At 46.9% G+C, this 13,932-nt stretch overlaps 1 protein-coding gene across 1 annotated transcript; it reads left to right on the forward strand.

Moving 5' to 3' along the window:
• Positions 1-7,141: 7,141 nt before the first annotated feature.
• LOC309865173 (uncharacterized protein) lies at positions 7,142-9,941 on the forward strand (the record flags this gene model as incomplete). The annotated part of the gene is made up of 4 exons (XM_082731359.1): positions 7,142-7,436; positions 7,595-7,792; positions 8,873-9,614; positions 9,752-9,941. 4 exons carry the CDS (start codon positions 7,142-7,144, stop codon positions 9,939-9,941), a joined length of 1,425 nt encoding a protein of 474 aa, XP_082587485.1.
• Positions 9,942-13,932: the final 3,991 nt, after the last annotated feature.

Consider the following 13,932-nt stretch of genomic DNA (forward strand, 5'->3'; position numbering starts at 1 on the left):
CAGACAGCTTTAAAGGAACTAAGGTTGACTTTATGAAACCTGGAGCCATAAAGCCTCTTGGGACTGTTGGCCTGATACCTTGCTTACAGAGTTCCCAGCAGCCTCACCAGGTGAGTAAAGAATGTCACTCCTTGGTAGGTGTGGAGACTCAGAAGAGGAACTCACCCAAATCAACAGGTATTGCAGGCATGCCTGATGGCAAGTACAGGGCTTGGCTTCTGGCCGGGAGAGGCTTCTAAAAGTTCAACCTAGAGATTCCTTATACAAAGTTCCAGCAAAGCAGATTCTAAAAGATCTATTGATCACAGTCACTGTTCTTGCTGAGCTTATGTAAATAATTAGGCCAAGTTTGTTAAAACTGGACTTGTTTCACAAGTGAATTAGTCCTGATTTGGCTATCTCTGGAAATGAGGGTTATTTTAGAGAGAAAAATTATGTTTTAATAACATACCTTTATGGATGTTGAATTCTAGATTTGATTGTCTTTAAATGTTTGTTTACCTAAGCTAAACAATTAGAGGTAAACTTCAGAGAAGTTACACAATAGCTCATTTAGATGATCTTCTTGCTTTTTATTTTGTGGGGATATTAGCAGACCCCACAGCACATGATTAAACAACTGGAAAATGGGATTGATTCCCCTACAATTGTATAACTTGACTAACACCTTATGTGTGGCTGGGATAATGAAATTGCCTAAAAGCCAGCCTATTGCACTCCATAGGATTAACTATGGACTTGTGGAGACAATGGATGACCCCACATTCTTTATGATTGGATTGAATGATCCATGGGTGACTCCCCTTATCTCTTGACAAGTTTTCTCACTTGCCAGTGATCCTCTGTAATCAGGATATTGTTAAGGCTGGACCACTCAAAGGTCTTCTTATTGGTTTCACCCCTTTGTCATATTTATCCTAGAGGCCACCTCTGTTGAGGTCCAATTGCAAATAGATGCTTTAGCAAAACCTAGAACAGCCTCCCTCATAAAAGAGCCTCAAACCTCACTATGGAACAGTCCCTGACTGTGATAACTTCACATCAGGTCCAGATTCATCTTAGAAGCCAAAGGCCACCAATGGATGATGGAGGCCAACTTATTAAATACTGGGCTACACTAAACCTAGTTACCTGTATGCCTGAACCTGACCACTGTACTTCTTTCTCTATAGAGCAAAAATGTTCAGAGGTTATTGATCTTGCTTACTCTATTTGTCCAGATTTAAGATGCCCCTGTTAAAAATACGACTGACAGTTGGTTTTCTGATGACAGTAGTTTTCATAGAAAGAATAAGAAAAGCTAGGTGTGCCATAGTGCTCACTAGCACTTTGCAATTGCCAAAGCCTAAGAATTAACATTTATACTGACTCCAAATATGCTTTCCTGGTACTACATGCCCATGGAGCTATTTGGAAGGAAAGGGGAAGCCATAACTCCCCAATCAAATATGGGCCTAAGTTCCAAAACCCTCCTTATCGCTATACTGAAGATGGCATATGTCAGATCCGGGATACATATCTGTGGCTTACACCCACGATTGGACGGCTCAGTCAGAAGGCAATTTTATGCTGGGAACAAAGGAATCATACGAGTGGTACTTGGGCAAAGAACGCACGATATCTGGGATGGCTACCACTAGAAATGTGTTCCCAAGTAATAGTACTCCAGGCTACTGACTGGTTTGCTACTGACTGGGTAAGGCGACCTGGCATCAGATGGCCAGCTCCAAATGGAACCCACTGGATATGTGGAACCAACCTGTGGCCCTGGCTTCCTCCCGGGTGGATAGGTCGCTGTACTTTAGGATTTGCCTGGATTCATGGGCGCATTGCTAAAGCCATTACAACTCCAGCTAATCTCCCCAACTTGAAACAAAGATGGACATGATCTGTTTTTAAATGGTATGATCACTTAGCATCCATCTTTGTTCCATCTGCGGGACTAGAGGATGTCATGTGGCAAGTAGAAGCCCTTAATAAATATACTACAAAGGCACTCAATGATCCACTAAATGGCATCTCCCTCCTTAATACCGAAGTGTCACAGATACGCAAGGCAGTCCTACAAAATAGGATGGCCTTGGATGTGCCCAGGGTGGCACATGTGCAATCATCAAAACAGAATGTTGTGTGTACATCCCAGACTATCACAAAAATGTCACATGACTAATAAAAGATATGAATACCCAAATTAAGGCCCTACAAGATCCTTCTCTCACTCTCTCAGTGAATGGTTAAGTTCCTGGTTTGAAGGAGGACTATGGCCAAATCTCCTTTTCGGGCTTCTCATTCTTATCGCCTTATTAACCTTAATATTTTGCTTTGTTCCATGTTTCTCTACTTGGTGCCGAGACTCCATTGCTACAATGACTACACCACGACAGACGATCCTTGTCGCGCGCGAGGACGCCTCCTCACTGTCAGCACTGGATTCAGCTGCCTCCACTTTTCGTAACTCCCCTATACATTCCTACCCTGATCAATATTGACCCGAGCAGGTAGGGACAGCTCTACGCCCCTATTCAGCATGAAGAAGTTACAGAAGATGAGACCTTCCACCTTCAATCACCTTAAAGATTTAAGGGTCAAAATTGTTCAGGGGGGAATGATGAGGGAGCAGGTGGCTGGCTGAGGACAAAGCAAGAGCTGGCGCCTTGCACCCCCCCCCTTCATCCGCTCCCCTCCATAGGTGTAGCATTCCTCAGGCACCCCTGACTGCCATAAAATGATAAATAGTTAACTTGCTGAGATCACAATCCTACAAGACAGGAGTCTCCCTTGGTTTGCAAATGTCCTTAAGATTACAACAAAGAAGTTACCTTATCAATAGCCCAATTTCCAAAGACACAGAACTCAGTTCCTCAAGCCTAATGTCACCCTCCCCTCCATAAAAACCGAAGGAGGTGGAGGTAGAAGGAAAAGTAAATAAAGTTAAATTTCTTCTAAACCTAAATCTCATTAACAAGGATGCTTGATAGCAGGAATGTAACATTCCACCAGGAGACTCCCAATTGTCTTTACTAAGCCTTCAATATCCTGATAGTATTCTTTGCCCCAATAGCCCTTCTGAACACCCCTTTGTCCTTGCCTACCCAACTCCTGTGTATATAACCAACCACTCCTAACAACCCGGCGCGGCAGCCGCATCTCTGCCTGCCCACGGGCCCTGTCCCCGTGCTCTAATAAATCACCTTTTGCACCAACGACGTCTTAAGAATTCTTTCTTTAGTCGTTGACTCCGAACCTCCTCACACCACCGAACCTGACTTAGGTTCTGGGACTTCATCAACCATGCAGCCCCCTTGCCTGCGTGACCATGCCTCAGCTATTAGGAGAAGGTATCTTGTTCAAACAGGAGACAAGTGTCATGCCCTAAAAGCCAAGCGGTTACAGAAAGGCAAAAGAGCAGTTACATTGAATTCAACCCTGGGGGAAGGGTCTTTTCATTGCAAGGGGAGGAGGGGTACTTTTACACAACAAAAGAGCAGTTAATTAGTTAACGATGGGGGGGTGTCTTTCAGTTACAGCTAAAGAGACGGCTGTGCTGTCCTCCAAACCAGAGGTTTATTTTAAAGATTTTATTTGACAGAGAGACAGCAAGAGAGGGAACACAAGCATGGGGAGTGGGAGAGGGAGAAGCAAGCTTAAGCTCCAGTTGGAGGTCTCTAGACATTAAGGGAGATTTCTGTGCCCATGACAAGCTGTCCCATGTCCTTCCCCTGCCACCAAAGCACAGGGCCCATCCCTATGATGAAGTCCCAGAACCTAAGTCAGGTTCGGTGGGGTGAGGAGGTTCGGAGCCGACGACTAAAGAAAGAATTCTTAAGACGTCATTGGTGCAAAATGGTGGTTTATTAAAGCACGGGGACAGGGCCCGTGGGCAGGCAGAGATGCGGCTGCCGCGCCGGGTTGTTAGGAGTGGTTGGTTATATACACAGGAGTTGGGTAGGCAAGGACAAAGGGGTGTTCAGAAGGGCTATTGGGGCAAAGAATACTATCAGGATATCGAAGGCTTAGTTGTTATCAAGTAAAGACAATTGGAAGTCTGGTGGAATGTTACATTCCTGCTATCAAGCATCCTTGTTAATGAGATTTAGGTTTAGAAGAAATTTAACTTTATTTACTTTTCCTTCTACCTCCACCTCCTTCGGTTTTTATGGAGGGGAGGGTGACATTAGGCTTGAGGAACTGAGTTCTGTGTCTTTGGAAATTGGGCTATTGATAAGGTAACTTCTTTGTTGTAATCTCAAGGACCTTTGCAAACCAAGGGAGACTCCTGTTTTGCAGGATTGCGATCTCAGCAAGTTAACTATTTATCATTTTATGGCAGTCAGGGGTGCCTGAGCAATGCTACACATATGGAGGGGAGCAGATGAAGGGGGGGTTGCAAGGCGCCAGCTCTTGCTTTGTCCTCAGCCAGCCTCCTGCTCCCTCATCACCTAGACCTCTCCACCTTCTCAAATCCTACCCTGGAAAGAATCTGTTCACTTGACAGCTCTGGGTAGAGACCAGTCATGTACCCATTAGGTATCCACCAGCTACTTTGTGCCATTTAAGTAAATGGATAAGAAATGAGCTAAAAGAAAAATTGTAAAATTCTTTAAGCTATTACAGTAATGAAAAATAAGTGGTGAAAGGCACTGGGAGTACTGTGGATTTAATAGTTACCTGGATAAGTAAGCCCGTTCCTCTAAATCATGTGATGTTTGTCCTACTGTGCAGTATTCTCCTCTACCTACTTTTTTTGGTCCCGACTCAACATTTTTTCCATTTTCTTTTGGTGACTGTCCCCGTCTCTCCTGTCTCATCATGAAGGAAAGGATAGAGACTGTAGAGGCCACAAGAATCAAGAATCTTCCCTTCCTACTATGACTCCCTTCTGCAAATGGCCCATCCTTGCTTCTGGAACCCCCCCCCCATGTCTTTCTCTTTTAGCCCTTTATGTTCTACTGTCTATTTAAATGAGACATAGACTGTCACATTATGTCTAAATCAACTATCCAGTAAAGCACTGATTTTGTTATTTTTTTTTACTTTACTTTCATGCACATGAAGGAAATAAGAACCAAATTGTCTTCTGATTGAACAAAGAAATATCACGAAGGTAAAGGTCTTGAAGGAATAAAAGGGGGTTCCAGTCAGTATCTTATGACCAGGGCAACACATTTTTAAAGAGAAAGACACCAGAAACCAATATTGAACTGTATGTTCCCTAGGCCAAATTTAAATTTAAATAAATAAATAAATAGAAAAGACAACCATCTGCAGACTTAGAATTTAAATGTGACTTTCAGAGGTCATAGTCACAATCTGAAGTCATTCGACATCTTTGCAAATCCTTCATCAGAGAGATCAGTGGCGAGGTCCGCTTGATGAAGCCCTAAAGCTTTCTCTCTCTGCGGCTGCTGAGAAGGGATTTCTCTCTCCTGCACTAGAAAAGGTGTTTAGAAGGCTAAGTGCTGGCATTCCACGACCTGGTACCTACCGATAAAAGCAGGCCTGAGAATGAAACATTGACATGGAGAAGTAAAAAGGGAAGAGGGGATTATTAAGAGGTGTGAGCTGTCGGAACAGATCACCGGCAACTTGCAAGTGGACGAAGGGGATAGGAGTGCAGCCTCTCACTGGTGCCTGTGGGGCCACGAGGTAGTCTCCAGGTTTTGGGATCTGTGGAGGGGCACGTCTTTGATCGCCTTTAAATCATTTTTAGTTTATTTTACGAGCTGACAGAGATAGAATGTAAGTTGTAGATAATAATAAGGTACCAATGATTCCAGGTGAGGAATGTGGAAAGGAAGGTGGGGAAAAGTGAGCTGGTCTCAGTCTTGTCTTCCTCCGAAGCTCATCAAATGGCCGCTCACGCAAGGAGCTTCCGGGCCTCTCTCTGAAATTCTGTGGTTTGGAAATCTCAGTAGCCAGCATCCATACAGGACTTTGATCCAGTCACCAGGTGAGGACCCCAAGTGAGGATGAAGACTGGGGAATCAGGAGGCTCCAGTTCTACCCACCACTCATCCTAGCTGCAAATGCTGCTCCTTGCAAATAAAAATTATTAACAACATAAAGGGGAGAGATGCACATCAAATTCATGTAGAGTTGCCCTGAGAAAGAAAACTAGGATTGGAGCTGATGTTTAAAAGAGTACTTCAGTTTCTGTGTGCTTTTCTTTTTCTTTAAAAATAAGGTTTCTAGTGACTAAATCATTATGTTAAATAATAGATCAATTTTGTGTAGTCATTTTTGTATTATTCCAATAATTTTTTAAAATGTAAAAGAAGATGGAGTAAACTGTCCAATACTGGTGTTTGCTGCATTAGAAATTGCAGTTTTTGACATATTTACCAAATCACCAGCACCTAAGATGGGCCAGGTAGTGTTCTAGATATCACAGTGCCCCCAATGGCAAAACAGACCAAAACAAACAAACAACAAAAACAAACAACCAACCAACCAAACAACAAAAACCTCTTCTCTTGTGAATTTAAGCTCACGGGGGTGGGGAATATATAGTATAAAAGATACTGTCTACCAGGTAGTGGTAAGTGCTGAGGAGGAAAACAGAGCCTGGATGCGGAGGTGACGGACACTGTTAGGAAAGTTGCTATTTTAAATTTTAAATTCTCCAAACTGGGTGAAGCCCTGGGGTATTTGGTTCTTTTGACCTCTAAACTTACAGTCTTGTTTACAACCCGGCAGCCAAGCTGATGGGTTAAAATCAATTCTCTGCTCCCGACAGAGGGCACCTGACATTGCTAGTTAGAGACTTTTGATTAGTGGGTTATTTTCGTCCAAAAGTTACTAAAGCTTCAGTTAGAGACCGACGGAAGATAGGATTTTAAAGCTGTGTTGTAAATGTATCCAATGTGGCGGGAGGGGGGGAGGGCGGAAGGCGAGCCGGGTGGGGGCTAAAAAAGAAAGTGAAAAAGGTTAGCCACTTAGCAGAGGATGGTTTCGATCCATCGACCTCTGGGTTATGGGCCCAGCACGCTTCCGCTGCGCCACTCTGCTAGGCACGCACAGGCTCCCTTCGGTAATCCTTTTACAGTTTCCTCCAAAGGCTGCGACCTTTGTCCGAAGATATATATATATATTTTTTTCTTCAAAGTCTACATACCAGTGTTACCCAGGCTTCCAACAAAAGATGAGTCCAGAGCACACAGACTCCACGTATTCTGAAAGCGGAAAATCTGATGTTCCAGTCGGGGAAGCAGCGGTCGCCAGCCCGCCACACAGACCGCAGCAGAAGCGACTCTGCGTCTCGTCTCCCACGGATGAGCTGGCTCAGAAACCGGAAGTGGAAGGAATCCTACTACTACACGGGGGTCGTTTCAAAATGATGAAAGGATTGAAAGGAAAAAGCCTTGCATTGGCCGGGAATCGAACCCGGGCCTCCCGCGTGGCAGGCGAGAATTCTACCACTGAACCACCAATGCCTGGTACCCGAGAGCTTACGCTGGAGCTAGAAAACGTCGAGCCCGCTGATTTTCTCGCTACTGCTCACACACTTTACCTTTCTTTCTGTCTGTCTTTCTTATCTCGTTCTCTGCTCTCACCGACTGGAACCTTGTAATGCCCCTTCTTCCCCACTTTTCAGGAAAACCTCACTTTCGTGACCAATCCCGCGACCCGGAGGCCGGCCGAGAGGGGGTGACGCGCCCAGCCCCCGCCCTCTGCTGGCCGCCTCGGAGAAAAGCAAGGCAGGCGGCGAGGAAGGCCTCGGTTGCCATGGTTATCCAGGTGGCACCGGAAACTCCTCGCAGTCAGAGCGAGCGCAGACAGGTCTCAACGAAGGGTAATTTCAAAACAAACAAACAAAGGTACAGTTATAACTAACTCTCCTACGAATATAAAAATGAAGTATTTTTTTAGCCCCTTAATGAATGAAGTAAGTGATCAGCTGTTACTACCAGGTCAGAGAATTCAAAGGGATGCCATGGATAGATCAGGGATGTTGACGTGACCGCGTGCACAGAGCACAACTGGCTTTTCCGCGATGGGAATGGGCGGGGGGGGGGGAGTCCACGTCCCATCGGGAGACACAAATAATTTGCATGTCTAGTGACAGGGACTGTTCTCTACTGCTGTCGGCTGCCTACAATTTACAGCTGCAAAGTATCTCCCACAGGGCCAGGATCAGACGGAACAGAAAGGTGTGCTGCAATTTTCCCGTGAAGCACAGATTTTCCTAGTCTGTTTCTTTTTCAGGGCAGTAGGCAAAGTCTGAGGACAAACATAAGGGCCAAACTCAGAAGTTAAACAACCTTTAAAATCTCACCACTGCCGGGGGGGGCCGTGACCCCGGCTGAAGGAGTCGCTCAACCGACCGAGTATGACCGGGTTTCTGAAGGACCCTGCTGCTCATTCATTCATTCCCACCCCTACCCTCCAGGACCCACAGCCTCCCCTGTAGTTGGTGCTTAGGGGCTCAGCTTAGCCTGAGGGCTTGGGGGCAAAGAGATCAAGTGTAACTGAAGTGTCACTGGGCACAGATAACCCCGAGTTCCTTAACATCATGCACAACACTTGAGCTGCCTGTCTGTCTCTCTCTCTCTCTCTCTCTCACACACACACACCCCATCTGTTCCTACTCCAGCTGCATTCACCATGCTCCAACTGTGAAGAGAGTCACGCAATTCCTCTGAAGCCCCGAGGGCAAGCCCAGACCAAGTGTTTAGTGTCTCTCCCTTGCGGCGCCCAAGCCAGCCTCTCGTCTCCTCAGTCTCTCTTCTCCTCAGGAGTGTCTTTCACGCAGAAGCTCTAGGTCGTCTTACCAGAGGCCTTTCCCGAACACTCGACGCAGCGACACCCTCCCTCAAAAGGACACACACATTCGACCCCTTTCTTGCTTGTGCGTTTCTTCACACACATTCAGTTCCGTGTGACGCGGCGATCGTGCCCTTTGTTTCGTCCATCCACGCCCCGGCTCGGTGGCCCCCGCAGAGGTCCGGCGCGCTTAGCTCACCGCCCGGCTCCGGTCACCGCGCCAGCTCCTCGACGCCCGCAGGCACCCGCCGGCCGGGAAGCGAGCCTGCAGCCCTCAGCGCGGCGTCCCTGGCACCCACAGGGGGTCACTCCGCTCGTGCCTCTTCACACCGACCACAGGTCCCGGCCCAGCGCCTCCCGGGTAGTGTGAGCCCGCGGTGGGCACCCCCGGGCGGGCTCGTCAGACAGGCCGGGGCGCGAAGGCCAGAGCGGCGGACCGGGCGGACGACGAATGAGGCCCAAGAACTGACCTTTCCCGCAGCGATTCCGCGGGAAGCGAACTCCCGAGACTTCCCCCGGCTCTGCGCCCTCCCGCGGGCGGTGTCGGCGTCAGGCGACTCGCGCAGGCGCCGTCCAGCTCCGCCGCGCGGCCTTAGGTCCAGGTGGGCCCGGACTCCGGCGGACGTGGCCCCTCGGAAGCGAGAACTTGCCGTGAGACACGGGAGGGCCGCGCCCCTCCCTGGCCTGGTGAGCGAACAGGAACAGGAGAAAAAGGAGCCACGCGGGGGCCCCGTCGAAGCAGGAGACACCACCGAGCGGCCGGAGCAGGCGACTGTGTATCTTCCGGTCAGAGAACAGCGCGTTTGCGAAGCGGCGGCCAGACAGACGGCAAACACGCTACCCTGGGCCGGGTCTGATTTTCTCTCTACCCAGATTGATACAGACTCTGTTGGGGAGAAAATATACCCCCCCCATTATACAATAATACAAGAAACGAACAAGAGTAAACAAGCAGGTTTAATAAAAGAACTCTCTCATGTCTCCACAGGAGACAGCCGTACTGGGAACGCGCCCCACGATGGCCCAAGCCACTTCAGCTAAAGACGTTGGGGCGAGTGTGGGACAGAGGCGGTTCCGGAAGTGACCAGGCCAAGCACCGGAAGGGCTGCCACAGACTCGAGTCTGCGCGCCGCCGCGCCCCTCCCCCACCCCCACATCCCCCTCCCACACAATTCTAGTGAGTCCAGAGTCGTCATTCTCCTCCTGGTATGGTGGACAGGGAGTCAGCCTTACGAATGGGCACTTCTCGATGTGAATTGTCTTTACAGGAGGGCACCTTCTCCGTTTTTAGAGCTTCTGCTTTTTCTAACCCCCACCTCCCAATATCCGTTGACTTTGGTGTGGATTATTCTGCTGTCCCTCAATTCTGGTTTTCTTTTTTTAACAGCCCTAGATTCCCTCTTTCTGGGGGTAAGGAGTCTTCTCCCCTGCTGGTAGGGGGAGGGTACGTTTCACATTCGAGACTTCCCCTTCTCGCACTGGCTGTTTCTCAAGTACCTTTAACGAAAAACAAAAGAAAACAAAGCCAGTGTGTCACAGTGGAGTATTTTGGGGTGGCACGTTCTCTGTTCCCCTTCGCATCACCCCCACAGCCTTGAGGAAAGGGTATCTGTAAGCCGGAATTAGTTTTGACTTCTCTCTTTCTCTTACAGGCCTTGTCTAATCAGTAAACAGTACCAGCTCTCTCCTCCAAATTTACTGCTGAAAAGAAAACTACGGGACCCAAAAGTGTCCCTTGGGCTTCCTGCCTGGCTTCCTGACTGACCCGACTGCAGTTTTGACTTCCTCCAGAAATGCAGCCTTACCCAGTCAGCAGGAACTCTCTCTTTGGCACCACCTTGTCAGTCCACCACCTGGGCCTCTGCATCCTGTACTGCAAAGCAAAAGAAGGCAATTTGCAGGATAAAACCCTCAGTTTTTCTCCCTAAGGAAAGTGACCTTCCCTGGGACAATCTTTTCTTTTCTTTTGCTAATAACTTACTTATCCCACCCTCCCTCCTGCAAAAGCCTCCCATTTTGTACACCTCACACCATCCCCCAGCTCCCCTATGCTTGCTGGGTAGGACACCGCCCAAGGCATGAATTATTTAATAAAGCCAATTGGATTGTTTAAAAAGCAACCACCACAGCAGGCCCCAACTGGCATCACTGAAGGTAAGCCCCCAAATCAGGAAACCAAGACTTAATCCCTAATCTAACTGCGGTTTCACCCTCCAGGAATGTAACCTTTTGACCAGTCCACAGGGGATTTCCTGGTCAATACTAAGGCATTTACTATAGACCCCTTCAGCAACCCTTAGAAGGGCGGCCTTGCCTAAACAATGCATACCCTGATAATAAATTCCTCCCTTCTTTTTTTAAAATTTATTTTTTTTTTAAATAAACATATAATGTATTTTTATCCCCAGGGGTACAGGTCTGTGAATGGACAGGTTTACACATTTCTCAGCACTCAATCATAGCACATACCCTCCCCAATGTCCATATCCCCACCACCCTCTCCCGTCCCCCGTCGCCCCAGCAACCCTCAGTCTGTTATTTGAGATTGAGTCTTTTATGGTTTGTCTCCCTCCCAATCCCACCTTCTTTCATTTTCTTTTCCTACCCCCCAATCTCCCCACATTACATCTCCACTTCCTCATATCAGGGAGATCATGTGATAGTTGTCTTTCTCCGATTGACTTATTTCGCTAAGTATGATACGTTCTAGTTCCATCCATGTTGTTGCAAATGGCAAGATTTCATTTCTTTTGATGGCTGCATAGTATTCCATTGTGTATATATACCACATCTTCTGGATCCATTCATCTGTTGATGAACATCTAGGTTCTTTCCATAGTTTGGCTATTGTGGACATTGCTGCTATAAACATTCAGGCGCACGTGCCCCTTCGGATCACTACGTTTGTATCTTTAGGATATATACCCAGTAGTGCAATCGCTGGGTCATAGGGTAGCTCTATTTTCAGTTTTTTTTTTTTTTAAGATTTTGTTTATTTATTTGACAGAGAGAAATCACAAGTAGATGGAGAGGCAGGCAGAGAGAGAGAGAGGGAAGCAGGCTCCCTGCTGAGCAAAGAGCCCGATGCGGGACTTGATCCCAGGACCCTGAGATCATGACCTGAGCCAAAGGCAGCGGCTCAACCCACTGAGCCACCCAGGCGCCCTATTTTCAGTTTTTTGAGGAAGCTTCATGCTGTTTTCCAGAGTGGTTGCACCAGCTTGCATTTCCATCAACAGTGTATGAGGGTTCCCCTCTCTCTGCATCCTCACTAGCATCTGTCATTTCTTGACTTGTTAATTTTAGCCATTCTGACTGGTGTGAGGTGGTATCTCATTGTAGTTTTGATTTGTATTTCCCTGATGCCGAGTGATGTGGAGCATTTTTTCATGCGTCTGTTGGCCATCTGGATGTCTTCTTTGCAGAAATGTCTGTTCTTGTCCTCTGCCCATTTCCTGATTGGATTACTCAGCATCCTCCCTTCTTTGTTTAATGCCCTCTCTCTGCGTTTAAAAACCTTTAATTTTCTTTTATTTTTTAAAAATTTAGTTATACAATGCAATATTGATGTCTTTTTGGAATACAGGTGAGGTTTAGCAGGGTGAGATCCAGAGCCAACAACCAAGAAGGAATTGTTGAGGAGTGTTTGGTGCAAAATGGTGGTTTATTAAAATGCAGGGACAGGACCCGTGGGCAGAAAGAGCTGCTGAGGGGTGGTGATTATATACTAGGGGGTTGACAAAGGGGGTGTCCAGAAGGACTGTTGTATGCTAATGAAGACTCTCAGGAAACCGGAGGCCTGGTTATTGTCAAGCCAAGGCCTTTTCCCCCTCTAATGAGGCACTAACAGGAAAACAGTTGGGAGCTTCCTGGAGGAACGTTACATTCCTCCTATCCCACGCCCTTGTCAATGGGCTGCAGGTTTAAAAGAAATTATTTTTATTTCCCTCTGTCTCAGCCTCCCTCAGTTGTTTGGAGGGGAGGGTGATGTTAGGGCTTCAGGAATGGAGTTCTGGGTCTCTGGAAATTAGGGTATTGGTAAGAAAGCCTCTTCTTCACAAATCACTAGGACATTTGTAAACTAAGGGAGACTCTGGTCTTGCAAGACTGTGATCTCTACAAGTTAACTGTTTTTCCTTTAGAGCAGCCTGAGGACTGTCACACCTAATGAAGCCAATAACAAAGGCAATAATCACATGGTTAATTGAGAGTATGTTCCCGGATGAGATGCTATGGGACTCCCATTTCTAGTAGCCTGTAGTACAGAATATGAAGTGAATTCCTCTGTGTTAATTAATGTTCATTGTCATCCATTTACATATGGCTTCTATCTTTTAACTTTATTTCTGACTTCCATAGAATTATCAATTTCTCCCATTTGGTGTCACTTCTAATCTAGTATGCCTGTCATCTCTGAGTTCATACATGTTGTTGGTAAGTGCATGTTCTAGGAGGACAAATGAGTATAATTCCTGGGACAACAGTGCCTTCCTTCTGGAGTGGTAGGGTTTAGGAATCACCTTTTGAGGGAGGATTTACAAGCAGGCAGTGTAGAGGCCACTTTGAGACAAGAGGCTAGAGCAATGGCAATTTAAGCAAGGCACAAGGGCCCAGGGACTGCAGAGCTGAATGCAGATAGGCTCATTCAGCAGCCCACCTTGCAATAGCCGTAAACCCTAACTAACCAATGTGCTACTTACAGCGAAGCACAGTTAACAAAAAGGGGAATGTTCCATACATCCCATGCCTCCGTCACTCTTCCCTGTAACTACCTGGTGGCAGATGGGCTCTCCTTTGCTGTCCCACCCAGGGCTCTTTCCCAGTGTATGCAGTACATTTCTATCTCTTGTTCTGCCCAGGGTGCATTCTTCACGGCCCATGCTACCTGCCCCCCATCCAATAGGGTCGCCCCACAGATAGGAGCAAATAGAGTGCTTTGCTGTCTTAGTCATTACTGCACCATATTATACAAAACTATGAGAAGTGGGCAAATTCTACTCAGAAATCGAGATATTTAACATTCCCTAAGAATATCAGTCTAGTACCTCTATAAAATTGGACTAAGTTAGTTTAGTGTTGGTGGTTCTAAATGAAGCCAGAATGAATTCTAGTTATATACGTTATGCCTGAGTTTTCGTGTCTGAGAGACCACCAAGGAGCTAACACCGA

This window comes from Mustela nivalis, assembly GCF_964662115.1.
Source record: "Mustela nivalis genome assembly, chromosome: 5".
NCBI classification, from domain to species: domain Eukaryota; kingdom Metazoa; phylum Chordata; class Mammalia; order Carnivora; family Mustelidae; genus Mustela; species Mustela nivalis.